Source organism: Thermothielavioides terrestris, chromosome 2 (assembly GCF_000226115.1).
Source record: "Thermothielavioides terrestris NRRL 8126 chromosome 2, complete sequence".
NCBI classification, from domain to species: Eukaryota; Fungi; Ascomycota; class Sordariomycetes; order Sordariales; family Chaetomiaceae; genus Thermothielavioides; species Thermothielavioides terrestris.
In genome coordinates, this window is record NC_016458.1 from 2,045,843 (window position 1) to 2,072,295 (window position 26,453).

General features: G+C 57.6%; 9 protein-coding genes across 9 annotated transcripts; 6 read left to right on the top strand and 3 right to left on the bottom strand.

The window, feature by feature from the left end:
* Positions 1–269: 269 nt before the first annotated feature.
* THITE_2112315 (uncharacterized protein) lies at positions 270–2,023 on the top strand. The gene is made up of 2 exons (XM_003651675.1): positions 270–613; positions 672–2,023. The coding sequence occupies exons 1-2, from the start codon at positions 608–610 to the stop codon at positions 1,821–1,823; spliced, it is 1,158 nt and encodes a 385-aa protein (XP_003651723.1). The 5' UTR covers positions 270–607; the 3' UTR covers positions 1,824–2,023.
* A 567-nt stretch (positions 2,024–2,590) lies between these two features.
* Positions 2,591–4,676, top strand: THITE_126245 (ribosome biogenesis protein NSA2). The gene is made up of 10 exons (XM_003651676.1): positions 2,591–2,721; positions 2,806–2,824; positions 2,907–3,288; positions 3,351–3,382; positions 3,442–3,464; positions 3,520–3,568; positions 3,683–3,799; positions 3,916–3,949; positions 4,009–4,099; positions 4,161–4,676. The coding sequence occupies exons 1-10, from the start codon at positions 2,719–2,721 to the stop codon at positions 4,194–4,196; spliced, it is 786 nt and encodes a 261-aa protein (XP_003651724.1). The 5' UTR covers positions 2,591–2,718; the 3' UTR covers positions 4,197–4,676.
* A 442-nt stretch (positions 4,677–5,118) lies between these two features.
* Positions 5,119–6,115, bottom strand: THITE_2154010 (uncharacterized protein; the record flags this gene model as incomplete). The annotated part of the gene is made up of 5 exons (XM_003651677.1): positions 5,119–5,495; positions 5,589–5,719; positions 5,796–5,822; positions 5,893–6,008; positions 6,089–6,115. 5 exons carry the CDS (start codon positions 6,113–6,115, stop codon positions 5,119–5,121), a joined length of 678 nt encoding a protein of 225 aa, XP_003651725.1.
* Positions 6,116–7,134: 1,019 nt separating this feature from the next.
* Positions 7,135–9,421, bottom strand: THITE_10560 (uncharacterized protein; the record flags this gene model as incomplete). The annotated part of the gene is made up of 3 exons (XM_003651678.1): positions 7,135–8,401; positions 8,490–9,016; positions 9,119–9,421. Coding segments are annotated over 3 exons (2,097 nt in total), but the record flags the coding sequence as incomplete, so codon positions are not given.
* A 498-nt stretch (positions 9,422–9,919) lies between these two features.
* Positions 9,920–11,197, top strand: THITE_2045639 (uncharacterized protein; the record flags this gene model as incomplete). The annotated part of the gene is made up of 1 exon (XM_003651679.1): positions 9,920–11,197. One exon carries the CDS (start codon positions 9,920–9,922, stop codon positions 11,195–11,197), a length of 1,278 nt encoding a protein of 425 aa, XP_003651727.1.
* Positions 11,198–12,636: 1,439 nt separating this feature from the next.
* THITE_2112324 (uncharacterized protein) lies at positions 12,637–14,729 on the top strand. The gene is made up of 3 exons (XM_003651680.1): positions 12,637–13,090; positions 13,168–13,405; positions 13,483–14,729. Exons 1-3 carry the CDS (start codon positions 12,768–12,770, stop codon positions 14,461–14,463), a joined length of 1,542 nt encoding a protein of 513 aa, XP_003651728.1. The 5' UTR covers positions 12,637–12,767; the 3' UTR covers positions 14,464–14,729.
* THITE_2112326 (uncharacterized protein) lies at positions 14,648–16,543 on the bottom strand. The gene is made up of 2 exons (XM_003651681.1): positions 14,891–16,543; positions 14,648–14,727 (listed from the first exon to the last, which is right to left on the bottom strand). Exon 1 carries the CDS (start codon positions 16,294–16,296, stop codon positions 15,016–15,018), a length of 1,281 nt encoding a protein of 426 aa, XP_003651729.1. The 5' UTR covers positions 16,297–16,543; the 3' UTR covers positions 14,648–14,727; positions 14,891–15,015.
* Positions 16,544–21,014: 4,471 nt separating this feature from the next.
* On the top strand, positions 21,015–23,410 carry THITE_2112328 (uncharacterized protein). The gene is made up of 2 exons (XM_003651682.1): positions 21,015–21,145; positions 21,288–23,410. Exon 2 carries the CDS (start codon positions 21,575–21,577, stop codon positions 23,279–23,281), a length of 1,707 nt encoding a protein of 568 aa, XP_003651730.1. The 5' UTR covers positions 21,015–21,145; positions 21,288–21,574; the 3' UTR covers positions 23,282–23,410.
* Positions 23,411–23,928: 518 nt separating this feature from the next.
* On the top strand, positions 23,929–25,080 carry THITE_2112330 (uncharacterized protein). The gene is made up of 2 exons (XM_003651683.1): positions 23,929–24,496; positions 24,582–25,080. Exons 1-2 carry the CDS (start codon positions 24,347–24,349, stop codon positions 24,840–24,842), a joined length of 411 nt encoding a protein of 136 aa, XP_003651731.1. The 5' UTR covers positions 23,929–24,346; the 3' UTR covers positions 24,843–25,080.
* The last annotated feature ends 1,373 nt before the right edge of the window (positions 25,081–26,453 follow it).

The window sequence follows — 26,453 nt, forward strand, 5'->3', positions numbered from 1 at the left end:
TTCTGGCTGGTGATGGCTGGTGGCGGGGATCGTGGTTTCGATTTATTTTGCAAATCGCAGTTGTGAGCCCGCAATTTTCGGCCCCGCTGATCACATGACCTGAGATTCTTAGGGCAGGCGGATGCTGAGATCGAGATGCTGACATAAGTCAGGCCTTGCTTGGGGTTGTCGGGTCCAACTCCCGGAATCGGCCGCACATGCCTCCGATCCAGAGCGCAGACCATTAGTTAAAGTTTTTGTGGGTCCAACCAGCGCGCGACCCCCCTCCGGCAAGATAAGAGGAACCGTCGGCCAACGCTGTAGCGCCGGCCGATGACACGCACTTCTTTGTTCCATATCTAACCGCCGTCGGCTCCCTCCCTGCACCTTCACTGGGATCACACTGGGATCATTCGGACAGCATTCTCGCTGTCTGCCATCAGCTTCTCCATTACCCGCGATACTGGCGACGCCGGTGCCGAGGTGGTGGCAAAACACGTGGCACGCGCAAGGCTGCTTTGCTTGGTGCTCTATTCAATGAGCAGGCAGCAAGTCTTGGTGTGAGGTCGGGGAGGGTTTACCAAATCCGTGGCATCCAAGGCCTGCACACCACAGTGCCCCAGCCACCATGCCGGTAAGCAGTGATGCGTGACGCCTTGCGTTTCTGCTGGAAGCGACTCATGTCTCGCTAGATTCTCGATCTACTTGCGTCGATCACCGGCGAAAAGCCGACGCCTTCGTCTAACCCTCCACCTCGACCGAGCACGGTTCAACCCAAACGGAAGGCCGAAGATGAGTTGCGTTCCGGGGGGCTCAAGGCAGCTCGAACCGATTCAGTGCCTGAGAAGCCATCGCGACCGAGCAGCGACTCTCCAAGGCCGTCTCCTCGGCCTGCGGATCGGCCGCTCGGGAATTCGAGCGACAAGCCGTCTTCAAAGCCGCAGTCCACTGTGAGCAAGTCAGCCACGAACGAGAGACCCGGTGTCGCCAGTCCCAACGTCAATAGCACAGCGAAGATGCCTGCCAACGGTAACAAAACACTACCTTCCCGACCGGTCACTGGCAACCAGAGCGCCGCGGATCCGGCCCCGCCGAAGAAGCGGTCATATGCGGAGATTATGGCTCGAGCGAAAGCCAACGCTGAGCAGAGGGAGGCGCTTGGGAAGATCCACCACAAGACGGTTGAGCGGAGTATGACCATGAAGGAGCGCAAAGAGTTGAAGGCAGAAGAATTGAGAAAGGCGAAATCCGCTGCAAGGAAGGTTGTGTCTGGCCGAACCAGCGCATCGAGTACGCTTGCGCGAGATACGGGGCAAGCGTCTGGCGCCCGAGACAGGGCCCTCTCCGGCTCGACAAATGGCAAGAAGACGGCTGCTGTCGAAGAAAAAAAGGTCAAGAAAGCGGCCTTGGCGACAACGGGTTACACTGGCACTGCACGGCCACGAACTGGTGCGGCGACTACGGCCAGGTCGGGTGCGGTGAGCCGTCCCACCACCGGAGCGGAGTCACGCGACAGAGCTCGGTACGGAGGGCCGCTCTCCATGTCTAGGAAGAGGTACGAAGAGGAGGACGACGACCTTGACGACTTCATCGAGTACGATGACGAGGAGGAGGAGCAAAGCGGCTACGGCATCGGCCGGCGGTATCAGTACGACTCCTACGACGATGAGTCGGACATGGAGGCCGGTCTGTCAGTTATCGAAGACGAAGAGCTGGAGGCGGATCGCCATGCACGGCGCGAGGACCAGGAGCAAGAGGCTCTGGAAAAACGGCTGAAGCGGGAAAAGGAGGAGCGGAAGCGCAAACTACTCCAGGCTGCCAAGTCGAAGACTGGCGTCCGCTGACAAGGCTGACCGCAGTTTGGGGCTGCTACATGGAATTGTCTGGATAACCCTGCGCCGGGGGATGGGAGACGCCGCCCTCTGTTCTTTCTCCTGCTCTGTTTTTTTCTTGGGAAATTACTTGGGGATAGGGCGTTGGCTTGTAGAGGGAGCATCTGCCGAGAGACCGCATTAGCAAGGAGTTTGCGGGTTGGTAGCGTCTTGTGAATTGCTTGCATTAGATTTATCTGCTTTTCGGCGGTTGCACAGTCAGGTGTTACGTCGCCGTTTGCTACAGACCCTGAGTACCTTAGCTCGAGTTGTACAGTTCCCCTACGTCCGCTGGCGTCTGGTTTGATTCCAACGCCGACTCTGGCTTCTGCGTTGGCAACTCTCTCCCCACTGGTATGCTCTGCATTTTCCATGCAGCTCCCAATCCCGGTATGGAGTTTCATGCATCTTTTCTTGCCTTTCTCATCTCAAAAACTTTGCCTACATGGTAGTGGAGTAAGACCTAACGGACGGGCTATTGTGAAGTGCAGCTCTGGCCGTTGTGTCATGGAATATATATCAATCTACCTGAGGTCAGTTAGTGATGGTCGGCGGACCGACCTAAGGTACCTGGAATGTGAGGAAGTACGGATAACTACATGTAGCCAATAAGGTGAAGCGCCTTTCGCCAGGCCTCACCATTGCCCCCACCGGGGAGTTAGCAGCTGCGCATCCCCGCCACTGTAAATCCCCGATAAGCTTGATTTTTTTATCAGCATCCTGGTTGTAGTCTGTTTTCCCAGTGCGTGCCTGGTCCGTTCCAGTCCGTCGCAAAGCAAGCACGGAGAGCATCAAGGCCACTCTTTTCCCGAATCCATCGCCTTACTCGCCGAAAGCTTAGTCCCTTCAGAGGGCGCCAGCAGTCGAAATGGTCAGGCCCCGTGTCGCGCAGGAACACCCCCTCTAGTTGCAGTCTGCGGAACTTTGCTAACCGCGTCACTTCAACCCAATACAGCCCCAGAACGAGTATATCGGTATGCCTTCCTCCCAGAGAATGACGGCCTATCAATGCTCTAGTGACCCTCGTCTTCGAATTGACGCTAAAGCGGTGGACAGAGCGACATCGCAAGCTTCATGGCAGGCGCCTGGATCATGAAGAGCGCGCCCGCAAGAAGGCGGCACGCGAGGGCCACAAGCAAAGCGAAAATGCCCAGAACCTGCGCGGCCTGAGAGCCAAGCTGTACGCCAAGCAGCGCCATGCCCAGAAGATCCAGATGCGCAAGACCATCAAGCAACACGAGGAGCGGAACGTCAAGGGCGCCCCAGCCGAGAAGGAGCCGTCCGAGCCCATCCCCGCCTACCTCCTCGACCGCGCCAACCCGACCACGGCGAAGGCGCTGAGCTCGCAGATCAAGAATAAGCGGGCCGAGAAGGCTGCACGGTTCTCGGTGCCGATTCCGAAAGTTAGGGGTATCAGCGAGGAGGAGCTGTTCAAGGTGTACGTGCTCGGGTGTGTCTGGGTGCGGGTTGAGAAGGTGGAGGGAACTGACATGGAAACAGTGTCAAGACGGGCAAGAAGACACAGAAAAAGGGTATGATCTCCTGGGAAAACGTGGCTCTCTCAGCGTGATGCTAACCTTGCCGTGAACAGGGTGGAAGCGAATCGTTACCAAGGTTGGCCTGGTTGGACGATCCGAACGACGCAGCGGCGGTGCTAATAACCTTTCAGCCTACCTTTGTCGGGCCCGACTTCACGAGGCGGCCGGTCAAATACGAACGTTGGTCTCTCCTCCGAGGAACCCCATCTTCCCCTGTCCACCCACCCCCCTTACCCTTCCCCCTTCTCTCCCCCGGATGAAGTTCTATCTGAGCCCGACACTGATTGCATGCAGGCTTCATCCGGCCCATGGGTTTGCGGTACAAGAAGGCCAACGTCACCCACCCGACTCTCAACGTCACAGTACAACTTCCGATTCTGAGCGTCAAGAAGAACCCAAGCAATCCTCTGTAAGTTGACTCACCATTGGTATCGTTGAACTCTGCAACTGACTCGTCCTCCCAGGTGTATGTTATACGTCCTTGTTTTCCGACGATGGCCCAAAAATGTACTAACTCGGAGATAAAGACACGCAACTAGGTGTGCTCACCAAGGGTACAATGTATGGTTCCCCGAAGTTTTAATCTCTCCTCCACGAAGATGTTGCTAATCGGGCTCTAGCATCGAGGTCAATGTCTCCGACCTGGGTATCGTCACAGCCTCTGGAAAGGTTGCTTGGGGTCGGTACGCGCAGATTACGAACAACCCAGAGGTATTTCTTCTCCCCTTGGCATTTGTGGCAATTTGTCGAAGCTGACCCTGTGTCGCAACAGAACGATGGTTGTTTGAACGCCGTTCTCCTAGTATAATGCTGCTCCAACTTCCATTCTCCGTACCTCCAAGTTCAGTGGCAGGCGTGCCACAATTTTCTCATGGAAACGGCGTTTTGGCGTTGTTGGAGATGGTGTCGGCTCAATATTATGCAAATCTGCAGCGGCATTGTTGTAGGCAGTCTAGAATTGCTCAGTTTGATTCAGAGTGGCAGAGGAGTCCCAGGTGGAAGAGGGCGACGGCAACTGAAAACTTGCCTCGCAAATCGACTGGAAATCCGAGTGTGATAGGGGAACAAACAACGTAGCGGGCCACCGGTGAGGTCCCTTCAAACATGCGGATAGCCAGCATCAAAAGCCTTCGGAGGGTCCACGTTGGTTGTTGATGTACCCCTTTGCCGTTTCTTCTGTCGCGGCCAGCACAAAACTTCAACTGCCGACGCACACAGAGACCAATCGAGGAAATCACCGGCCAGGGCATTGAAGAAGGCCAAGCTTCCATACCAACGCCTGGCTAATGATCGACTGGCATCTGCGATACCCGCGCATCCCTCTGGCCTCGGCCCAGTTTCCTACGCGACTACTCGAGCTTCGAACAGTTAAATCCTTCCCCCTCCCTTGTCTCCGTCTCTTCCCAAAATGCCGTTGGCCGTCAAGACATGAACATGTCGCAGCCTCATGCTCCCGGCTCACCTCTTTGTTGGTAATACTTCTCGACTTTCTTGCCCCGGGGCATCACATCAAAGCACCGTTCACCGCCCAAGAGGAGTGTTTGTATGCCGCTGTGTGTTGGTATTGAACCATCAATCCATAAGTCAAAAAACCCGCCACAGATCTAGCCACCCCAATCCATGGATCCAGGAAACGCCATTGTATGTATGCACGCAACCACCCGAACGTCTCCGTCTCACCTTTCCTCAGTCTAAACGATACCCCGCAAAACAACACCGCACTTTGCTCGTCACTTATTATGCCAAACCAGCGTCCGCAACCCATCCCACGAATCCGCATTCGCGTAGATGTACGTCATGCTGCTCCTCAGACTGGGCTGCAGCTCCGCGGCGTGCCACTTGAACAGGTGCATGACGGCGGCCCAGGACAGGCTGGCGAACAACGGCCAGGCGTAGCGGCTGATGGCGGCGCTGCGCGCGGGGTCCGACACGAGCGGCAGGCCGGCGCCGGGCTTGACGGCGAGGCGGGCCAGCGCCAGCACGACGCGCGCGAACACGTAGATGACGATCTGCTGGTTGACGCTCGAGATCCGGCCCGAGCGCTTGGACCGCCGCCCGAACACGACGTAGCCGCCGAGGAGGCCGGCGATGAAGCTGTCGTAGGGGCCTGCGAGGGCGTGTGTGTGCGCGCCAGTGTCAGCCACGATTTTTTTTGTTTTCTGGCCACGACTACTCTGTTTGTGTCAAGGATTGATCTTGCCTTCCTTGCCTGGTGTTGGCCCGAAATGTTTTAATAGCAGACACGTCGCCTTGTAGATGGCGGCAAACTTGGCCAGGTTTCGGGCGTGCGTTCTCGTCGCGCGGAAGATGAGCCATGCTTTTTCGCGGAGTCTGTATTGCGGATGCAGGGTCAGGGTCAGCTTGCAAAGAAGGAGGGCACGGCAGCGAGGCGCCGGGGAGAACGCACGTTCCGGAGCGGAAGAGCATGATCATCCTGTTCACACGCCGTCAGCCTTGAGACAGTTCTCCAAAAGGGGGCGGTGTTTCCCTGTCAATTCCCGTACACGAGCGCATGCGGAAACCGCACTTTGGTCCCGTAGACGGCGCCATTGCGGGCGCCCTTGACTACGGTCAACAAGTCATGGTATTTCGGGTCGAGGACGATACGCTCGGCGGCCGCCTGTGCAGGAATTGGTCAGAAAGTCGCGTTCTGCCATGTTCATCGACTGTGTTGGAGCGGCTGTCATGGTTGAATCGCACCCTGAGGCTTTCCAGCGCGCCGGACATCCTGCCCTCGGCAATTCGGAGTGTCGCGCCGGTCGGGCTGAGCGGCGCGGTTCGGATTGGTGCACGGGGCACTCAAAGACGCCGGGTTCTACTTCATTTGGGGGTCCGGCTCGTGTATGGAGAAGAATCCGCCGGCACCGGGCAGTACACTAGAATGGCAGAACGTGGAATGGGAGTTGCTGTCTGAAGCTCCTCCGCGGCGTAGTGTACGGCGTGGGTTTTGCCGCGGCAAAAGACACGCGGAGGGTGCGGACGGCACATGTCGGCTCAAACCCTGGTCGCTGCAGATCTTAGCGTGCCGGGGCCCCGCGAACAGTGACGCAGGGACGCCTGGACTGTCAGGGAGTGAGTGAGGTCACTGGCTGTCCATTTCCGTCTTGGAATGGAAAGCATGTGAAAGCGGGGCTCTGCCCGGCTCCCAACACCTCAACCCGCGTCTTGATTCCACCACGGGACTATATGGCCTATAATCGACTGCACAGTTGATCTTAATTCCCTTCCGGCCTGCTTCCCGAGCAGGTCATTCTCAGGTCCAGGACAGCCTGGATTAACACTTCGCGTTCCAGGAAAGGCAAAGCAGCAACAACCCTAACCCCCACGGCCTAGACACCAACGTATAGACGGCATAGAATGCTGTGGTATGTACGGATAACGCTTCTGTCTTCAGGGACGCTTGGTGAATTCCGATGTGGACAGGCCGATGAGCATCGTACAGCAGAAGTCGGCCTGGGTACCACGAGTCCTGAAAAGTGAGATACTGCGGTTTAAGAAGTCGGGCTGTCCCTGGCCACACGCTTCTGCCGCAAGGTTGAGCTCAGTTTGCTGCCGTGAATTGAGTAGCGAACTCTCTATTACAGGTATCAGTTTGTGGCAAATATCTCCCAATCAAAGTCCACAGCAAGCCCCTCGAACTCGAAGCCCCCCTGACCACCACCCATCCCCCATGCCCCCAATCCCGTCCCATCATCACCTGCCGGCGAAACACTCGCCATATCGGCGTTAATATCCGTCCTAGCCGCCAGCAGGCCCTCGCAAAACCGCAGGCTATCCCTGGCAGCCCTCGCAACTTCCACCTCCACGGGCTTCCCGTCCTCGACGGCCTCGACCTCGGCCAAGATCATGCTCAGGAACATGTGGCTCTTGACGTTGGTCTCGCCCATGCGAATCCTCTGCTCCGACACGCCGATCAGGTCGCGAACGGCCTGCTTCAGGAACCCGCGGTAATGGTGCACGCGGTGCAGCGAGCCGTCGCTGCGCTGCGTCGCCACGTGCGTCAGCAGCTCCAGGCTGATCGCCGTCGTAGCGGACTGGAACCCTTCGCGGAACATGCCGCCGGATATCGTCGTCAGCCGGGTGAACATGCCGTCGTCCGGCTCCGGAGACACGAGGGCGAGCCCGGCGTCGAGGCTGAGCTTGACCGAGCGGTGAAACAAGGGGTTGACGCGGGCTTGGTGGCTGAAGGGATAGTGCAGCGGGATGATGAAGCGTCGGGTGAGATAGTCGAGGTAGTTGCGATGGAACGGGGTGGAACCGTTACCGGGCGACTGGAAGAGAGTGGCCTGGTTTTGCAGCGCCGAGGTCAGCTCCGACGTGAGCGAGAGGACGCGCTCGTAACGGAGTTCGGAGTGCATTCCGTTGAGGAGCTCGACGATCCGGAGACGGGTAGGGAGGGATTCCAGAAGAGCGAGCTGCAGCGAGGTGGACGTGAAGGTGTCTCGCGGGCGAGGTTGCACCGCCGTCGTCGACTCGTCCATATCCTCGTCGTTGATATTGGACGGCGGCTCGGTGTCGAACTCGCTCAGGGCGATCCGTGGCGGCATCCAAGCATCCAAGGACGACTGGACAACAAACTCCAAGATCGTGGCCCACAGTCTCCGGCGCAGCTCAGCCTGAAGCGCCGGCATGGCCGGGAGGTGTTTGGGGTCAAGGTGCAGGCCGACCTGCATGGCTCGGTGGACAAGCGACCCCATCGACATCCACACCGTGTCCCCGCCGATGGAGAAGATCTGTCGAGCCAAAATGGTGAGACAGTAGACTTGCAGCCCGGAGATGTCCAAGCGATCCTTCTCCAGCGGTCCGGAAAGCCAGGTCTGAGCCGAGTATATCCATTGGTGAAGCAATTCTGTGCGCCTTTGTGAGGCAGCCGCGTCTCCGTAGTCATACAAGCTGGATCCGATGCCAATAACAAGATTGACCTTGTGGCGGAGGTCGGGTGAAGCGCTTTCAGGTCGTTCCCAGTACTTCTCATACTCGGCCCAGAAGGTGGGTGCGTGGAGTATCCGATGGCTACGGACTTCAGAGTTAGCATTTTATTTTACTTTATTTTAATTGATTTTTTTTCCTTGGTGGCAGAAAAAGCGCGAGGGAAGCATACGCCGATTCGATGGAGGTAAAGTAGAGCTTGGCCAGCACATCGGCCATCTCGCGGGAGTAAGTCGCCGAGCCGGCCTCGGTCGACGGAGGACTCCTGGTAGGCCGGCTGACCTTGATGCTCTTGGCTCTACTTTTGCATTTCTGAAGGAAGTCGGCGGCTTCGGTAATCAGCCTGGTGGTTTCGGGCGCTTGAAACGAGGCGTCCTGGCTCTTCTTGCACATAATCTCGCTGTAGCAGCGAATCATGGTCCCGAACTCGGGCGCTTTGCTTATCCAGCGACTCCTGCCCCAGTCCCGCGGTTTGTTCAGGACGGCCTGCCATTCCTGCTGCGAACCAGCAGGGGGCCGGCGTGCGACCGGTTCGGCTCCGGCCACCTCGTGGACGACGGGACTGCGACCGGCCTCGGTCCGGGGTGTCGAAGACTCCAGTTTTTGAATTCTGTCGAGAAGGTCAGATAAAGTGGGTTCTTGGCGACCCGGTCGCCGGGCGGACATCGATTGCGGCAAGTCACCGGGGCCGTCGGAGGCCTCGGGGTTTGCTGCGGCGGAGTCATCCCGCGATGCCGCTGCCGCGCCCAGTGCCGTACTCCAGGGGCGGTTGATGTCAACGCTGTTGCTGTGCCTGCTCACCACGTTCGATCCATTTGCATTGTCTGTCTGCGGGGTTGAGGCTATTGTATGGGCATGGACCGCCCGCGATGGCGGCGATGAGCTTGCGGCAGTTGGCCTCGGTGCTGCGCTTCCCGGGTCGACAGCATCGCCAGGTCTGCCGAGTCCGGGCCGCCTGATGTAAGGAGGTGCATCGTCGCTAAAGGCCTTGTAGATACACTGCGTTTTGTTGCGCAAGCAATTTGCACAAGAAGGCGTGTCGTGATCGCACTTGACTTTCCGACGACGGCACTCCCGACACGAGAGCGCGAGCCTTCGGCGACGGCGGATGGTCCGCTGGCGATGCTGCTGTTGCCGGTGATCCTGCTGGGGCAGCTGCTCGCGGCCCTCCATCAAAACAAACAGCTGAATGGACGATCTTGGCTCTCCTCGGCCGAGTCAGCTGGTAGGAACCGAAGTGAGAATCATCGGCGGCAAATTCCCGGTTCTAATCTTTTCTTCGTGCAAGCCGTGGTTGCCCGCACAGATGTCTGGGTGCGTTGGCGGGCGAGAGCTTAGCGCCGAAGCGAAGCGAAACCCCCCTGTTTACGGCCGAAGCGGCCTGACTCGGCCGAATCTGCAAGATGTTTGCCAAGCTATCGGTGATAATCGGCCTATAACGGAGTAAAACACCTTGAAAGGGGGCAATGGTATAAGTTTAGAGGCCGCAAACCGTTTTTCCTTAGTCCAATAACGCTACTGTTAAATTAAGTTGTCTCGACTGATTTTCACTGCTGTCCTTGCCGTCTTCGACTCTTCCCGCCGCTACCTAGTTCTGTGGTGATGCCCGCCAGAAGTCTTCGGGTCCTCATCAGCGGCGGAGGCATCGCCGGCAACGCCGTCGCCTTCTGGCTTGCAAAACAGGGCCACGATGTCACTGTCGTGGAGCGGTTCCCCAACCTGCGCGCCACCGGCCTTCAACTCGACCTCCGCGGGCCCGGCATCGAAGTCCTCAGGCGCATGGGGCTCGAAGAAGCGTTTCAGGCCAAAGCAGCCCCCGAGCAAGGCATGCAGTGGGTCGATAGCAAGGGCAGACGGCGCGCATACTTCCCGGTGAACACATCGGGTACCGGGCGCCAGAGCTTCAGCTCCGAGTTCGAGATCATGCGGGGTGATCTCTGCCGCCTCCTTTACGGCGCGGCCAGGTCATGCAAGAGTGCCCCGCAATACGTCTTTGGGACGTCGGTCGAGAGCCTTGATCAGAGGAACGACGCCGTCGACGTGCGCTTCGAAAACGGGAAGACGGACCGCTACGACCTCGTTGTCGGCGCCGATGGCCAGTGGTCCCGAACGCGTAAGATGCTGCTCGGTCCCGGCGCTCCAGACGGGCTGCAGCGCCTTCCGGGCCTATACTTCGCATATTTCACCATGCGGAAACCCATCAAGGAGGGAGAGGAGTATATTGCCACCTCGTACATGGCCCCCGGAAGGAGGGGCATGTTGACGCGGAGACACAGTCCGGACGAGGTGCAGGTCATGCTCTCGTGCAAGACAGATGCAAGTCGGCTGGAGAACGTGCCTCGCGGCGACGCCAAACAGGAAAAGGAGGTCCTGGCGGAGGTCTTCAAAGGCGCGGGCTGGCAGACGGATGACATTTTGAAAGGAATGCACGCAGCCGACGACTTTTACTGCGAGCGCGTCGGCCTCGTCAAGCTACAATCCTGGTCGTCTGGCCGCGTCGCCTTGGTCGGGGATGCTGCGTACTGCCCGACTGTACTGACAGGCATGGGCACTACGTGCGCCATGGTTGGGGCTTACATCTTGGCCGGCGAGATCGGAAGGCATTGTGGGCAAAAAGGCAGCGGTGACGTGGCAGCTGCCCTCAAGAGCTACGAGCAAAAATTTCGTCCGTTCATGGAGGCGATGCAGGAGGGGATCCTCGAAAAAGCCGAGAGTCAATGGGCCATGGGCGGCTCAGCGTTTGGCATTCGCGTCCTCAATTGCATCATGGGCCTTCTCTCGTTCTTCAAGGTCAACGTCGCAGACGTTTTCGGCATTCGCGAGACGGTCAAGGGCTGGCAACTCCCCGACTATAAGGAGATGGCCAAAACGGAGGCTTGATGTCAACGGGAAAGGAGCTTCGGGCCTCTGGCTAATTGTACGAATAGCGCAAGTTGACCTGGCGGCCGTTTTCCACTCACCATGTTCCTTCATGAAAATTTGACTGCCATAAAAGTTGTCCCCCGGCCATGTACACCCGCTGAAGCCGTCACGATGACCAGACCGAGACGAAGGTTTGGCTGATCAAGGCCAGAGCGAGAAAGGGGCGGGGGAGGGGGAGGGGCGAGGTTCGGACTCACCATGAACAGGCCGAAGAGAACTGCAGCCTCTGCATAAGACTATTGACCTTTTTCGCGCAGATCTCTGGCCTTCGACACCAAGGAGGGGTTCCGATTCAGAGAGATGATGTTTGGCGATACCACTTCATGGGTTCGCTTTCAATGGCAACGGCTTTGTCAGCGGCGGTTGCTCTCCTCAATCTCCGTCTTCTATGCTTTTCGCCCTATTTGCATTCACGCACAAAAATCCCGTAATAGCTTTAACGGCGTCCTATTTCCTTGCCCATATGACATCGGAAAGGTGTTGTCCTTTTTCCATAAAAAAAAATTAACGAAAAAGAAGGTTTTATTTCATGCTCTTGGCCATTGTTGCGCGATCAAGGGAAGATTTCATGTTTTCGGCTTGATGACCTTTGTGGTTCAGCTGGCATATGAACTACCTAAGGCACTTAAATCCCTCTGGAAGCACCTTGCTCTCTTCCCGATCTTCATGGCGGCTCTCAACAAGCATGCACTTTGTTGGGCTTCTTGTCAAGCAGCTGAACGTCCCCCTGAATTCACAAGCCACTAGGCGGCTTGTCAAAGGTTATGTGGGAACCGGATAATGCTTACTAGAACAAGTGATGAGGGACTATAGAAGAGGCTAGGACAGGAGGACATGAGTTTGATTGTAGAAGTGCTGAATTTCAAATTTCAGCCCGCTTGGCAATTCTCAGTCGTGGGGTCCGCAGAACGCAAGTTGGCAAAAGTAGGTAGCAGGGCATCTGCCGAAATTGGAGCGACCTAGATATTTTGTGCTACTATTCTTACACCTATTTTTGACTGTCTTCATCACGCGCTTGAATTGCTAAGGGGCGGGTTTCCTATTTCATTGGAGCAGCCGCGAGGCCGAGACGGCGAAACATCAAAACACTCCCTCATCGCCCTTTAGCCCTGATGAACTTCTGAGAGCGGCTTTTCAGACAACAGTTGCACGGACGGGACCATGTCAGCCAACAAGTTTGCGCTAATTGAAGCGAAGCTTCAAGATGAGCTCCGGAAAGTGTTACACACAGTGTTTCCACTGACGGAGCGAAGCAAAGCTCCGCTTCATTGACGGGATTTTCCTCCAGAGTTTTCTGTGCAGCGATTGGTCGAGAGGCCCAAATCATGTGACTTAGCGCGGTTTGCCCAGCGCCAGCTCCTCAGTAAATTTTCGCGATGCTTCGCTTCAGACTTACGGGGGCAGACAGTCAATGTCGGGTAGTTTAGCAAGTACCTCAAGTAACTCGTGGAAGCGGGTCACAAAACTCTTGTGCTCGAACTATCCGCTGCTGCTCCTGCTGCCTGCTGCTTTCCCTCCATGATCTGAGATGCATCTGCTTGCAAGACGGTGTTGCAGCCACCCCGGCATCCGTGCCCTACATCTTTCGAGAATTGTTGCTCCACGATGGGCCGAGCACAGTTCATCGCTTGATACCCATAGACCCCTTTCCCCTTTTCTTGTGCGGCGGAATTACATCCAGGCTTCAAAATTTCCGCGATGGGCCGAGGCGATTGTCATCGGGGGTGGGCCTGCTGGCATCGCTGCCGTCGGCACCCTCCTCGACCACATCCCGGAAGGCACGATAGTTTGGATAGACAGGTCGTCATTTAAGGGTGGCAGCATTGGCCAGCTCTATCGTGAAGTTCCCAGGTATGTCCACGGCACGGAATTTCAATTTCGTTCCTAGCCGACAGCTCCGACCTCCGACACTAACATCGGTGCCTCAGCTACTCTCCGGCGGGCGACTACCTGCGGTATGCTCGCACACCCAAGTCCTTTAGAGATATCGTCAATGCGGCGCCTAAACCAAATGCCATAACGGCATTGGAGGAACTCCAACCCGACATGACGTGCTCGCTCAGCTACGCCGCCGACATGCTCGAGCTCATTACCAACGGCTTGCTCAAGCACGACCGAGTTGAGCCGGTAGTGGGAAACGTCACGAATCTGGGCCGGAATCCAGGGGTGAGTGGCGCACGACTCTTTGCCAGGCGTCTCTGTTTGAGCTTCGATGGCTCTTACTCACGCGACTCCTTCGCCAGACGAGACGATGGTATGTGACACTCGAGCCCAACGAGATCGGTCACGACCAGTCCGTCCTTAAGTACCAGACGCCCATGGTAGTCTACTGCACCGGCTCCCATCCCATAACAACGGAACTGCCCCTCGACATCCCCCGCCTGAGCCTCGAAACTGGGCTCGCCCCATCTCGCCTGGCCAAGCTCCTCCCCACCGACAAGCCCTGCACCGTGGCCGTCATCGGCGACGGCCACAGCGCCGTGCTCACCCTGCGTAACCTGTTCTACCTCGCCGCCATCTCCCACCGCCACCTGCGCATCCGCTGGTTCACGCGGACGGCCAACCTCCGCTACGCCGAGGAGACCCCCGAGGGCGTCATCCTGAACGAGAATACCGGCCTGATGGGCGAGGCCGCCCGCTTCGCACGCGCCCAGCTCGAGGGCGACAAGCTGGAGACGTCAGACGCCGGCGCCTTCATCACGCGCGTCATCCTGCCGACGTCCGCCGGCAACGACGAGTCCGCGACGCGGAGCCCGGAGGAGCTCGAATCGGAGGTGCTCGCGCAGAACCTCGAGGGCGTCGACTACGTCATCCAGGCGATCGGGTTCACGCGCAGCAGGCTACCCGCATTGGTTCCTAGGTTGAGTCCCTACCGCGACCCCTTGGGCAAGCCGAAGCGGATGGTGTTCAACGCCCTGACCGGGTGGTTTTTCCCGAATTTCGCCTCCCGGTCTAACGTGATCGGGCTGTTTGGCGCCGGCAGCGCATTTCCCGAGCTCGAGTTCACTTCGGAGGGATGGAGGAGCCCGGCGGTAAGCATCTGGAAGTTCATGAGGTTCTTGCAGAGGATGGTGCCGAAGTGGATCGAGGCGACCAAGAAGGGGAAGTTTGCGGAACCTCCGAACCGTCAGGAATGCATTGAGGAAGCGCCAAGGGTTGTTCCTCCGGAACGTCTGGAATGCATTGAGGAAGCGCCAAGGTTGCACGGTGGAGGCTCCTCTTAGCTTGGGGTATTTGGGGGGTTATGTAGGATAAGACTGACTGTACAGTATCACAAGTCCGAGCCTTGTATTCCGTACACTACATATGATTGCATTCACGGTCCGGCTGGACCGTGTTAGCCCTGGACATTTGCGGGGGTGCGCTAAAAGAAGGAGTAGGCATTAGGGTGGCGGGGGTTCACGATTTCAAGGGATTTTAAAATAGCTATCGCCAACAACGAGCCCGTCTTCCCAGTCTCGCTCATGACAATGACACGCACTGAACATCTTGAATTGGGCGGAAGCAGGAGTGTTGTCTATATCAGCGGTGTCCGTTCCGTGACCTCGTTACGTGTCTTCAGAATTCTGTCTGACCTTCGGTTGCGAGACAGGATTCAAAGCACACTGATGACTCGGATGCCACCGCGGCGGAGCACGGGCATGTACGTACAATGCATTATCACTAACAGTCTATATGGGACACCCGTGCTCAGTGGCACGCAACCGTCTCTGAGCGCCCACCGGCTGTGTCCACGCAGCGCCTAATAGTCGGTGATGACACAGGAACGGGAGGCGCTAGCGGCGGAGGACAGCAGAATAGACGTTGAGACGGCTGGGAGCACCGCACCACTCGGCACCGTTGCCGAAGCACACCTCGCTGCACTCGTCCTCGGACGCGGAGGCACCGCCCAGAACGTTACCGCAGTAGCACTCGCGGCCGTACTCGACGCCGAAGTAGCTGGAGCCCTGGCAGAAGGCGGCGCACTTCTCGACCGTCATGTCGTCGCTGCGGAGCACGTTGTCGGCCAGGGAGCGATTGTTGACGTCGTCGGTCCAGCACGACTTATAGCTGAAGCCGTCGACCGAGGGCACGTTGGCGGGCTCATCCTTGCACTCGGAAGTGAGGAAGACGTTGAGGCGGTCGGCGTCGCCGCACACGTTGTTGTAGTCGCCGCCGCAGCGGAGCGAGCACTGGGCCTGCGGCACCTGCTGGGCGCTGGGCTCGAGCGAGGCGCCGCAGTAGCACTGGGTGCCGTACTCGACGCCGAAGTAGCTGTACAGGCTGCAGGCGGCCGCGCACTTCTCGAGCGTCATGGCCGGGTCGTAGGTGACGAGGCCGCGGAGGGAGCGGTTGTCGTTGCTGTCGGTGAAGCAGCCGACGTACTCGTAGTCGCCGACGGTGTCGGGGGAGGCCAGGGGGGAGCCCCAGACGTTGATGCGGTTGCCGGCGCCGCAGATCTGCGTGTCGTCGCCGGCGCAGACCATGGAGCAGTCGGACTCGGCGGCGGTGGTGGTGGGCGGGCTGTTGCCGCACCAGCACTCGCGGCCGTACTCGACGCCGAAGTAGCTGTAGTCGGCGCAGTGGGCGGCGCACACCTGGGCGGTCATGTTGTCGGCGCCGAGCAGGTCATCCGGGAGCACGCGGGCGCCCTGGTCGACGAAGCAGCCCAGGTAGGGCACGGAGAGCGTGGCAACCTTGGGGGCGACGTAGTTGTTGTTGAGGTAGACATTGAGACGGTTGCCGTTGCCGCAGGTCTCATCGGCGTCGCCCGCGCAGGGCATGGCGCAGTCGCTGTCGGCGGTGGCGGTGGCGCTCAGGGAGTTGTCGCAGTAGCACTCGCGGCCATACTCGACACCGAAGTACTTGAACTTGGTGCAGAAGGCGGCGCAGCTTTCGACCGTCATGCCATCGTCGGCATAGCTGGCGCCGCTGAGCAGCCTCTGGTTGTTGGCGTTGTCAACGAAGCACCCCTGAGAGGTGAAGGACGCGCCGTCGCGCTTCAGGGACGGGGACTGGCGAGGCAGGGCCTGAGCGGCGGCCGCCAAGGCAATGAGGGAGATTGCGGCCCGAGCCATGGTGCGGAGGTGGACAGCGGCAAGAAAGAGGTGGGAGCTGTGAGCGACGGGGGGGGAGCGAGGATGCTTCGCGAGGTTGTCAGGCAGCGAGCGTCCACAGTGATCCCGTACTCACGAAGGCGCCCGCCCGCCGGAGGGAGCACCTCCCTTTGTATCCCAGCCAAAGCCGTCCATCCCCGAATCTGTTTTTGCTTGTTGAAGGCGCCTGTGCGAAATTGGGATTTCAATAGACTGCAAACTGTGGCACCATCTCCATCAGCTGGCAGGGTTGCTCGGAAGCGTTCACTGGAGCGCCATACAGCAGCCGCACGTGGAGAAGGCACCAACAAGAGACATCAGCCAATCGCAATCATCCCTTGGCGGTCGTGCGGCATGGTTCTCCGGATGAGTGGGCGGTCGAGATGTTCGCTATTGGCCGGGTTACACAAACCCCACAATGCAGCTGCAAATGGTCTCGAATCGCCTGGTCGCCAAAACGGCAAGGCCCTTTCACACTAGTGGCTCAGCTCGATGCTGATGACTTGTGCTAGCCTGTGAGGGCAATCCTCCAAAAGGCTCGACCAGGCGGTTGGGTCCAGCCTTGGCGTTATTGAATCTGGAGTTCCTACGCAGTACACTAGTGTATGGAGTGTAGGCTGCCTGCCCTGCCCAAGCTGGGGATCGGAGCCGAACACTGCGCCCAAGGCAAACCTCTGATCGAGACATTCCAGGTTGTCTTGCGCTACCTTGATCGATTATTTCGTTGGACTGACAGTTCGTGCGATATTGGTGCAGAGCAGTAACTACATAAGCTGAAAGACAGTTTTTCTGTTCGTAGCGGAATGGGCTGGCTTTCCGGATACACAGTACGTTCTGGTTCTGGCGATGGGTCAGAGTCTCTGCTCTACTGCACACTAACGTTGTTATTGCCTCCAGGATAGTCGCAAAGAGAGCGGCTGAGGTGTAATCTCCACTCTGCGCCCCGCTCACTTCGGATCACCTTCTAGTATACACCAACAGAGCACCAACAGAGCCATCCGAGCTCCCGTTCCCTCTGCAGATCTCGGGCTCGCGGGGCCGGCGGCGACCGCATTGACGCCGAAATCCCACCGCCTCGATGCCCAATCCCATTCGTCAAGGTCATGGCCAGTGTGTGTACGATGGAAAATGAATCTATGACACTTTTCCTGATCTCAGGTGCTCAACCACGCAGTCACCGGGTATGGCTCCCAAATGTGCACACGGAGCTGTGGACGTCACAAAATTTGAGGTTTTCCCGTCTACCAATCCGGAACTCCGACTGGTGAGCAATCATGAAAACATGCCTAATAAGAAGGTAAGCCTGTGAAGTCGTACGTGTGCGCCGTCTTGAGATGCTCAGGGTTGCCCAAACTTCCAGAACTTGCGCACGCTAGTTCACTCCTCGCTTACTAGGTTGATGGGGCAAATATACTGCGCTGAGAGAGGAAGTGAACCGCTGGGCAGCTGGGCCGTAAAGTAGAGGGGAGATGACAAAGAAATGCAACTCGATCTCTGCGGCACGGGTCAACAGAGGTTTTCCGAATTGTGCCTGCGGCGCCTTCAGTAGTTTTCCTGGATGTGTTGTTTGCTTCGACCAGGGCACTCACGGGTATTCCTGGTGACTGTCCTCGCGTCTCAAAAGGGGTACAGTTAAGCAGGCAATTAGAGACAGAAAATGTTGATTGTTATGTCCAATGTCCATGTCTGAAGGCGAAGTATATGCTGAACCTCCACATGGCTGCTGCCTGTGTTTTTTTGTGTCACGGGCCCCTTGGAGAGGCAGTAAGTAAGGGAAGCCGTTTATCACGCGAGATTCATTTGGCCGCCGACAGCCTCTTCGCCAGGTCTAAATGCAGATCTGACAACACAAGCGCACAATTTACAAGTGCGGATGTGTCGATAGTGCTGGTGATGTGGGACTGAGATGTCGGCCCTTCACGTCTGCTGGCATTTTAGCACACTGCGAGGCCAAGGGGCCTCAGGCGTGCCGCTTCTATGCTAACTAGAGACGGCCGCTAGCCCGGGACAGAGATTGGGAGTTAGAGGTGGCTCATTACAAAGCAACCCGGAGGAGGCGTGCTCTCTCCCAGTCAAACTAATTCCATCCCCATCCAAACGCTCATAGATTATTGTCATCGTCGAACTGGAATCACAGATTGCTTAATATGATGTAGAAGTTGGCGCTTCCGGTCACGAGACGATAGGTCCAGCCCGTCCGAGGAGCCAAGCCGTTCGGTCATACGTTTCCAAATTTCTGTGTAACACTCAAGCGGCTGTCTCGCCTGACAGATAAACTTCCGGCATTGTTGCATGGCTCGTCGAAGATTGGAACGCTGCGGTGCTCCCACGGCTCGGGCCCTGACTGTTGGCCAAGCCCGGACGCGGACCGAACCCTCAGAACCGCCCTTCATCTTGCCTAGGCACCTACTGACAACGCACCGAAAACATGCACTGCCTTACGATTCGACGGTTGCGTCGTTCTACCTACCTACTTACCTACCTAGTAGATCTACACTAAGTCCTTATCACCCCGGCGCCGCACACTCCCGAGTGGCATCCTGGGGCGCGGTAAACCGGACCTAACTCGGGAACTTGACTATGTGTTGCGTTCCCCAGAACGGAAACCGGTCTCCGTTGAGGAGACACGCTGCACCATCGCCCGCAACGCCCTGCGTTTTTCGCGGCCGCGGCAACACGTACTCCTCTTGTGTTGGTGGCAATGCCTTCTCACCAAGTTCTGCGGCTCGTCACGAACCTCCAGTTGTTACAATTGATTGTCCCGAGTTGCCCACTGCGTTCTCGTCGATATGCAATCAAAAGGGTCGGAGGAGGAGTGAAGAAGACGGCGACATCCACCACTGCTGCGCTTCCGCCGAGGAGCCACTCTCGTCACAGCAAATGTGTGGCATGCCTGCATCAGGCCCACCTCGGCACGCGGCACCGCGGTCGGCGGACTGTTTCCCGAACCGTAAGGGTGCTAAACGGGTGGCGCTGGGGGTTCGTCCGGGGAAGACGGAGAACGGCTGCCAGGAGACCGTTAGTTACACGTTTGTTGCGGCGAGGCGGGCTGGCTAAATTGACCCCCATTCGCTTCTTCAACTTCCGGGCTTTTAGCCTGTCTGCGGATGCCAAATTTGGCAACATCATCCATCGAGACACCACAAGATAAGAACACCACCAGCCTTCTCCTCACTTTCTATGCTTCCCACATTCGGCTAGGGGGCCATGGGGTGCATCAGCGTGTTTCGAACTTACACTATCAAGCAGACAGAAGGTTAGTTCTCGGCCATGCCAGACACAGCGCCGTCGGGGGCGGGCCGATCGAGGCGTTCCAGCACCAGCATCCCAACAGCCGATTCCAGATCTCACGGCGGACGGAAGTCGGTGTGCCTAGCAACAGCTGAGCTTCGAGCCAACTGCATGGATGTCGCCCCCACCTCGGCGAGACCTCCGACGAGGTACAGACCTACACTAGGCAAGGTCAGGTAGTTTCGCAACTGGAACCTGCGCACCATGGTATTAGCCTTTTCTGCCGGGAGCACTCTCGCATGGCACGCGGGCACCTTGATGGGCGAAGGTCGATGATGGCCATGGGCAGGGACGGCGAAAGAACTGCGTTTGCAAAGAATTAAAAGCACGGCATGCACTTGGCGGAAAGTGGAGAGCGGTCATCAGGTTTAATGGAAAGTGCTCACCTGGCCAGCAAGCCTCCAACTGCTGCTGGCCGAGTTGGTGCCTCTGCCCAGCATCGGCAGGCGCCTTCCCGGCTATTTCCAATTTGTGGCCTGGCAACCCCCCTCGTGTCATCCAGGACGGCAGTCGAGCCGGTCAATCAGAACCCCACGTTAATAACTGGCCGGCTTTCGCACACCACGCACGGGGCGTCGGAGGAGAAGGCGGCCCATGATGGCAACGCCGCCCATTCATTTTCCGATCATCTAAAGGTGAAGCAGCCCCCGTTCTTGCTTCACGGCATTGGCCCATCTGCGCCTGCGCCTGCACCACGCCCGCACCTCGCCCGCACCTCGCCCGCACCCCCTTGCCGCCTTCTTGTCGGGTGGTACTGTGTCTTCCTTCAACCTGACGGGCGGGAGCGAGGTAGCACTCCCGTCGCTGGGGGAAGTGTCTGGACCTTGGCAGGCAGTCCGGGGCGTCCAGTGCCGGGCGGACTGCACACACAAGTACATGTAACGACACGTACATGTACATGTGCACAGTAGAGCACACGGCAACCCCAGGGGATTCCGATTTCCTGCTGTCCAGCGGCAGTGGAGCGGAAGCTAAGCTGCCTGCCTAAGGTAGTGTAGGTGGTATGTGTGTCGCTCGCCTGCATTCACACTCCCAGTTGCTATCTTCTTCATCATTCTTTTTTCGAACTCCGCCCCCATCTTCACCTTCTTTCCTTCCCTCAATTTTGGCCGCTCTCCTCCGCCGCGGCTCTGCCACCTTCAGATTTCGACGGGCCTCGCTTCAACGAAGTCCTCACCCACGAACCCTCCCCTCCGTCGCCGTCTCCGAACAGCCCGCTCGCAACGCACTGTACCCTCCCGGTTTCGACGCGCCAAGGCCGGTAATCCAATCAATTGATTAGATGGCAATCTAGCTGAATTGACGTCAATTCTGTCGGTTTGTTTGAGCAGCCACTGAGCCACCCCCGGGGGCTCGTTCCTTTCTCCACACGCTCACCTGGTTTCGCCCGCTATCCACGACGGCCGGGTGCAACGTAACTGCCGCGCCCCAGCTCATCGTACGTGCGCGCCCCGTGGCGGCGGGATCCGTGGATAAGCTCATCTCAAGCCGGGCGGCTGACGACTTGGCGCGACTGGCGAACTGGCGAGCCGCCCTGTGGGTGCGTGGTGGTGTTGGCGGGTGCTCTGTGCGACTCGACCGTCTCGACTCCTGAGCTCTTAGCCTCTTGCTCTTTTACTTACCTCTTTACCGTCCCCTCCACCTGTCTAGTAACTCCTAAAAAGCTCCGAGGCGCCTCTCAGTATTTCCTCTCTGGGCCTCCCCCGCTAGCCCGGTCCGGTTCCACGATGCAGTGGATGCACCCTGCGAGCCACCCTGCCATCCTGCACCCGTCTCTATGTCCAGTCTTCCTCAACACCGAGCAATGCACGATGCGGGACCCTACGCGGCGGCCGTCCATCCAGGACACAACAACCTCTCGCACGCCATCCACCAACAGGCCGCCTTGACGGCGCATTATGCGCGTTGTCCGTGAGTCTACATGTCTCCGCTGGTCTGACCGATCGCCGATTGGGGGGCTGGGGGGCTGATGTTGGGTCCTGCCAGGTACGAGGAGAAGGTCATCACGAACGGCACCACCGCTCGCATGGTCCTTGTATTCCTGCGCGAACTTCTCGAGCAACTGCCTGCGGGGGAGCAAGTGCAGCAAAGCTATGGCTGTCCCATGACCAAGTGCCACAGGACGTTTTCGGCGCCCTTGCAGGTCATCCAACACCTCTTGTCCTGCCCCGAACTCCTCAACGGGGAGTTCGACTGCGACAAGTGCAACACCTGGCACAGCTTTCCGACGAACGAAAAGGACTGGGCCCAGTGGACGGGTTGGAGGTCTCCGACCTCGCCGCATCCCATCCAACGGAAACGGAGCCTCGGGTCGAAGATGAAGGAGACCTTCGCCCTGAGGAAAAAAGATGCATCCCGCAAACAGAACTCTGTGTTTGACCCGCACTTCAAGGGCACGTACCCGATGGACACGAGACCGAGCACTGCTGCCTCCGAGACACCCTCCATGGCCTTCGCAAGCAGGGCTTTCGAACAGCACGGCGTCTTTCCGGCCCAGCCCGAGCAAAGGCTAGACTTCTCGGCACTCCAGAAGCCCATGTCACCAAACGGCCTCTTAGACGTCAGCGACAGCATGTTCTGGTCCGGCTTGAACGCGAGTGACCTGCCGTCTACGGTTTCATCGGTCGCCATCTCCTCCGCGGCAGACGAGAGCCCGTCTGAGCCCTTCTCTCAAAACACTTCGCAGACCACCCTGTTCAGCTCTGGGCTTGGTCCCTATCAATCTCCAACCTCGGCCGCTCGAGACTCTAGCAAAACACTAGAGGCCCGACCTTTCATCTTCGCCACGCAACCGCCCTTCGGTCCTGCATTGACATCCCTTCCTGCCCATCCCCCGTCCGTCTCGGCCATGTCTCTAGACGACCCGGCGCCCGCAAACCAGGCGCCCTTGTCGCCCGCCGAGCTTGGCCAGACGGCCACCAACGGCGGCCAAGCATGGTGGGACCCAAAGGTGGACGTAGAGACCACTCGAGCAACTCCACCGTCGTCCGGGCCAGGCCAAGGCCCCTGTTTCCCTCTTCAGACGCCCATAGAGAGCATATTGCCCGGGAGTGTCAACAGCGGACTCTCTAGTCCGACATCTCCCTGCGAAGACGGGCCTCCCTACTACCAAATGGCGCCAGCAGCTGCTCCTCCCATCTCGCGAGCGTTGAGTCACGAGTCGATGCACACTGGAATCACGACAGTTTTCGGGACGCCGACTCCAGAAGGAGGAGCACGGGGGGCCCTGTCCCCGCACGGCGAGAACAACAACAACAACAGCAACAGCAACAACAACAACGCCCAGCGCTCGGTCACAGTTCCGCCCAAGGCCCTTCCGGAGTCATCGGTTGAAGATCTCGTCTGTGATGAATGCCAGTGGAAACCCCGGGGCGTCAAAGAGAACCTAAAAGGTTATCTCCGCAAACACAAGAATACACACAAGGGCGTCCGACTAGCTTGCGACGTACCGGGTTGCGTGAAGACGTTCAGCCGGCTTGACAACCTTAAGAAACACAAGAAGGACAAGCATGGGATCGAGGACACAGGCAGCGCGGTGGCTGCGAAGCGGGCAACGGGCGATCTTGCCAAGCGCATGGAGGAGGGAGCAGAAACAAAACGGCCAGCCACGGTTGAATCCGAGATTAGAGGGCCGACAGAGGACTATTCGATGCTTTGGCCTGCCTTGCATTTCTAGTCACCGACGAATCGATGCTTCGCCGCGATCACCATCATGGCTTGTCATGAGCTGTATCACGCGCTTGTCAGCGCACATATTTTCCTTCTTTCGATTTGATCATCTGATAGGGTGAAGGGCTGTTACAGGGTTAGCCGGCATTGGGTTGCACAACGCGTTCAATTTTTCCTATTGAGTTCACATCGTGGATTTACGCATTATAAGATACCCAAAATCAGAGCGGGGAGCGACTCCTCTGGCAGTTGGCAATCGATGGATCATCGTCGCGCCACTCGTGAGCTTTTAATCTGGAGATTCACCGATCTTGATGCCCAAGCAGCCCGTTGCGAACAGGAGAAATAGGGGGGCATTCCAATCCTCGGCAGGAACCTTACGCAGTCGGCATCGAGGCTTCTCCCTGAGCTCCGTGAAGCTTTGGTTCCCCAAACAAATGCGACTGACGCATTTCGAGAGACCGGCGAGGCCTTGCTTCGGTTGTCTTTGTCAGTTAATGCTGGTTGAACGGCCATGCTCCGAACTGGAACAGGGTCATACGACCTAAACCTACTTCTGTCGACCCTGCTTCGGCCAAGCCAGATGCTGTCATGTCCGTCATGGGGCTGCTGCGTAAGCCAGAAGAACACTTGCTTGGCGCGCTGCCCCAGCCGATCAATCCCTAGTCCAGCCAACCCTGGGGGAAAGCCCAGAATCTTGACGCAGAGCGAGGACAGCAAATCCTCCCTTGGGATGACGCTCTTTGTCTGCTGACGGTGCGGGGTCGACCGGGTTGTTGTGGTGCCGTTTGTCGCACCTGGCCAGCGATCTCCGCCAGTGGCGTTACTCGCGAGGGGTGCTTCTCCAACCCAGGGGATCAGGATGACGACACTGACGCGACTCATCAAAGGGGGGGCCGATGGGCCGCCACCGAACATTAAAACGGGGCCACCTCACAAACAACGCTTCTTTCACTGTTGTACTCCCCGCTCGCCCAAGTTTCCATCACTCGAGACTTGCACTCGCGCTGCTTCGAAGTAACTATCATCCCGTTTTGTAAACTGTCCAAACTGAGGACCGCTCTATTCCACCATGGAGGGAGCACACACCCAGAAAGGCCCCAAGAAGATGAGCCACCCGCACCACCCGCACCACGTCGTGCCCAAGCACGAGTCGGGCTACACCGACGAAGCGGCCGAGGAGTGCCACGACCTCATCGACAAGGCCGAGGAGGACGCGCATGTGAGTCTCCCTCTCCCCCCAGTTGCCTCGAGCCCCGGCGGCATTCGCCGGGAATCTGACCACTGATCTGGCAAAAACCCCCTAGCTCCACGACCCCAACTCGATGTACTCGATCACGGACAAGCCCGAGCCGGTGCATAGGATGAAGGGCGGCCTCGAGAGCGCAGGCGCAGGCGCGGGCGCAGGCGTGGGCGCCGCCGGTGCCGGCACTGGCACCGGCGCCGGCACGAGCGCCGAAACTCCCCGCAGCACGGCCGAGAAGATGCAGGAGACGGGAAAGCACATCAAGAGCACAATTGGAGAGAAGGTGGAGCACATGAAGGAGAAGATGGGCATGAAGAAATGAGGACGCCTGCTGTTCTGCTCAGCTAGTTGGGAGTGGCATGCTCTATCCTCGATGACAATTAGTAGCAAAATGAGTAAATGGGATGTGTACTAAGTGAATTCTTGTTACCTACCTGGTTTGAGATGTCGTAAGACTTCCACTTGAATAGCCAGGGCAAAGTTGGATTGTGTGGTGAGCGACTCATTTACAAGGGCGGTGATAGAAGACCGGGGGCGGTAATCTCGGTCTTTGATCCCAGCCAGCAAAAACAAAGTGTTCAAACAATAATTTGATGATACAAGCGCCAGCAACTTCGCTACTTGGGTAATCAAATCATGCAACCGGTGAATAGGGCCGTTCCGATGGTCTTTGCTGCTCAGTTTTGGAGGGAGTGAAAATAGGTAACCCTTGAACACCTGCTGGTCTTCTCATGAGGTACTCACACTTTCCGCTTCAAAATTGAGAATTGGGCGAAATAGGTGGCAGATCTCACAGACCGAGGTCAAGATAACTCTGGTTTTAGAGCTGACGAATAGTTTGGAGGCCTGACATGCTCTGATTAAACAAATGATTAATCATGTATTCAATTAGGTATACACGGAAGTCGCCAGGTTCACAACATCACATCAGCCTATTGATATTAATTTTGTTGAACTCACACAGTCCGACACTTGACAAGTGCAACAGGACTAGAACAACCTCGGCATCATGGTTTTTTTTTTTTTTTTTTTTTTTTTTTTTTTTTAGCCCAGTAGCAGCGTCCACATCAGGCTGAGGCTGAGCACCCGGCAACTGTTATTCAGCGAGCGGCATTCCACGAGGCACCTTGGCGGGGGCATCCCAGGGCGCTGTACCCCCCTCCGTCAGTTCTGCTCAGTTGGGCGTGCGCCGAGGCGGACAGAAGAGTTTACAATAAGATGCGGAACGGAGTGAGCGTCCGCCCGAAATGGTTCTCAGCACGCTGGGCTGGGCGATAAAGAGCTGGAACGCACCTTCCCCCATTCCGTACAGGGCATGGCCTAAATCTCCCGGGTTGAGTCTGCATCCAGGCAGGACAGCTACCTGCCTGACCTTAGAGGCCAGCCATGGAATGGAGTCTCCAGCACCGTTGACAAACGGATTTCCCACCGTCTACAGCGCGCCGTTTGGAAGGGCCTCGTGTCTGCCGGAACAGTTCGCGGCTGGTGTAGTGATCGAAGTCTTCGCCTTGCCGGCGAGGTGGTGGTATCCCTCGTTGAAGTGTGTGGTACGTGGTCAAGTACGTGCCACGGCAGCTCGGCAAGATGCTCTCAGAAATCTGGTCGTCCGTTGCCCAGGGATACCACGAAATCATGGTCTGGATCAATCCTGAGCATTGATCGAGTTCAGTTGTTTTCTATGTTCACTTCTTTCGAGGCGGCGTTGCGTGTTTGATACCCCTGCCTCTCAGCCTGTAACTTAACACATTTGGCTTTGAATCTCTACAAACATATCGGCCTCATTTGTTCGTGTTCCTCCGAGCGTCCATGACCTTGCCGGCCGGCGGAGAACTCCAAGCAGGTAATACAGGTGTGTTACGAAAAGGAGACTGCGCCATTGATAGTCAGCCGTGCTGCGTTGTCAACTTACTTGCCCAAGGTCACACCCATGGCG

Excerpts from the sequence above, each read along its gene's own strand:
- THITE_2112328 (XM_003651682.1), top strand. The coding sequence starts at position 21,575 with ATGTTGGGTCCTGCCAGGTACGAGGAGAAGGTCATCACGAACGGCACC.
- THITE_126245 (XM_003651676.1), top strand. Across the intron at positions 3,383-3,441 it reads CAAGAAGACACAGAAAAAGG|GGTGGAAGCGAATCGTTACC; the intron begins GTATGATCTCCT and ends TGCCGTGAACAG. Across the intron at positions 3,569-3,682 it reads GCGGCCGGTCAAATACGAAC|GCTTCATCCGGCCCATGGGT; the intron begins GTTGGTCTCTCC and ends GATTGCATGCAG.
- THITE_2112324 (XM_003651680.1), top strand. The coding sequence starts at position 12,768 with ATGCATCTGCTTGCAAGACGGTGTTGCAGCCACCCCGGCATCCGTGCC. Across the intron at positions 13,091-13,167 it reads CTCTATCGTGAAGTTCCCAG|CTACTCTCCGGCGGGCGACT; the intron begins GTATGTCCACGG and ends TCGGTGCCTCAG. Across the intron at positions 13,406-13,482 it reads ATCTGGGCCGGAATCCAGGG|ACGAGACGATGGTATGTGAC; the intron begins GTGAGTGGCGCA and ends CTCCTTCGCCAG.
- THITE_2112330 (XM_003651683.1), top strand. The coding sequence starts at position 24,347 with ATGGAGGGAGCACACACCCAGAAAGGCCCCAAGAAGATGAGCCACCCG. Across the intron at positions 24,497-24,581 it reads AGGCCGAGGAGGACGCGCAT|CTCCACGACCCCAACTCGAT; the intron begins GTGAGTCTCCCT and ends AAAACCCCCTAG.
- THITE_2112326 (XM_003651681.1), bottom strand. The coding sequence starts at position 16,296 with ATGGCTCGGGCCGCAATCTCCCTCATTGCCTTGGCGGCCGCCGCTCAG.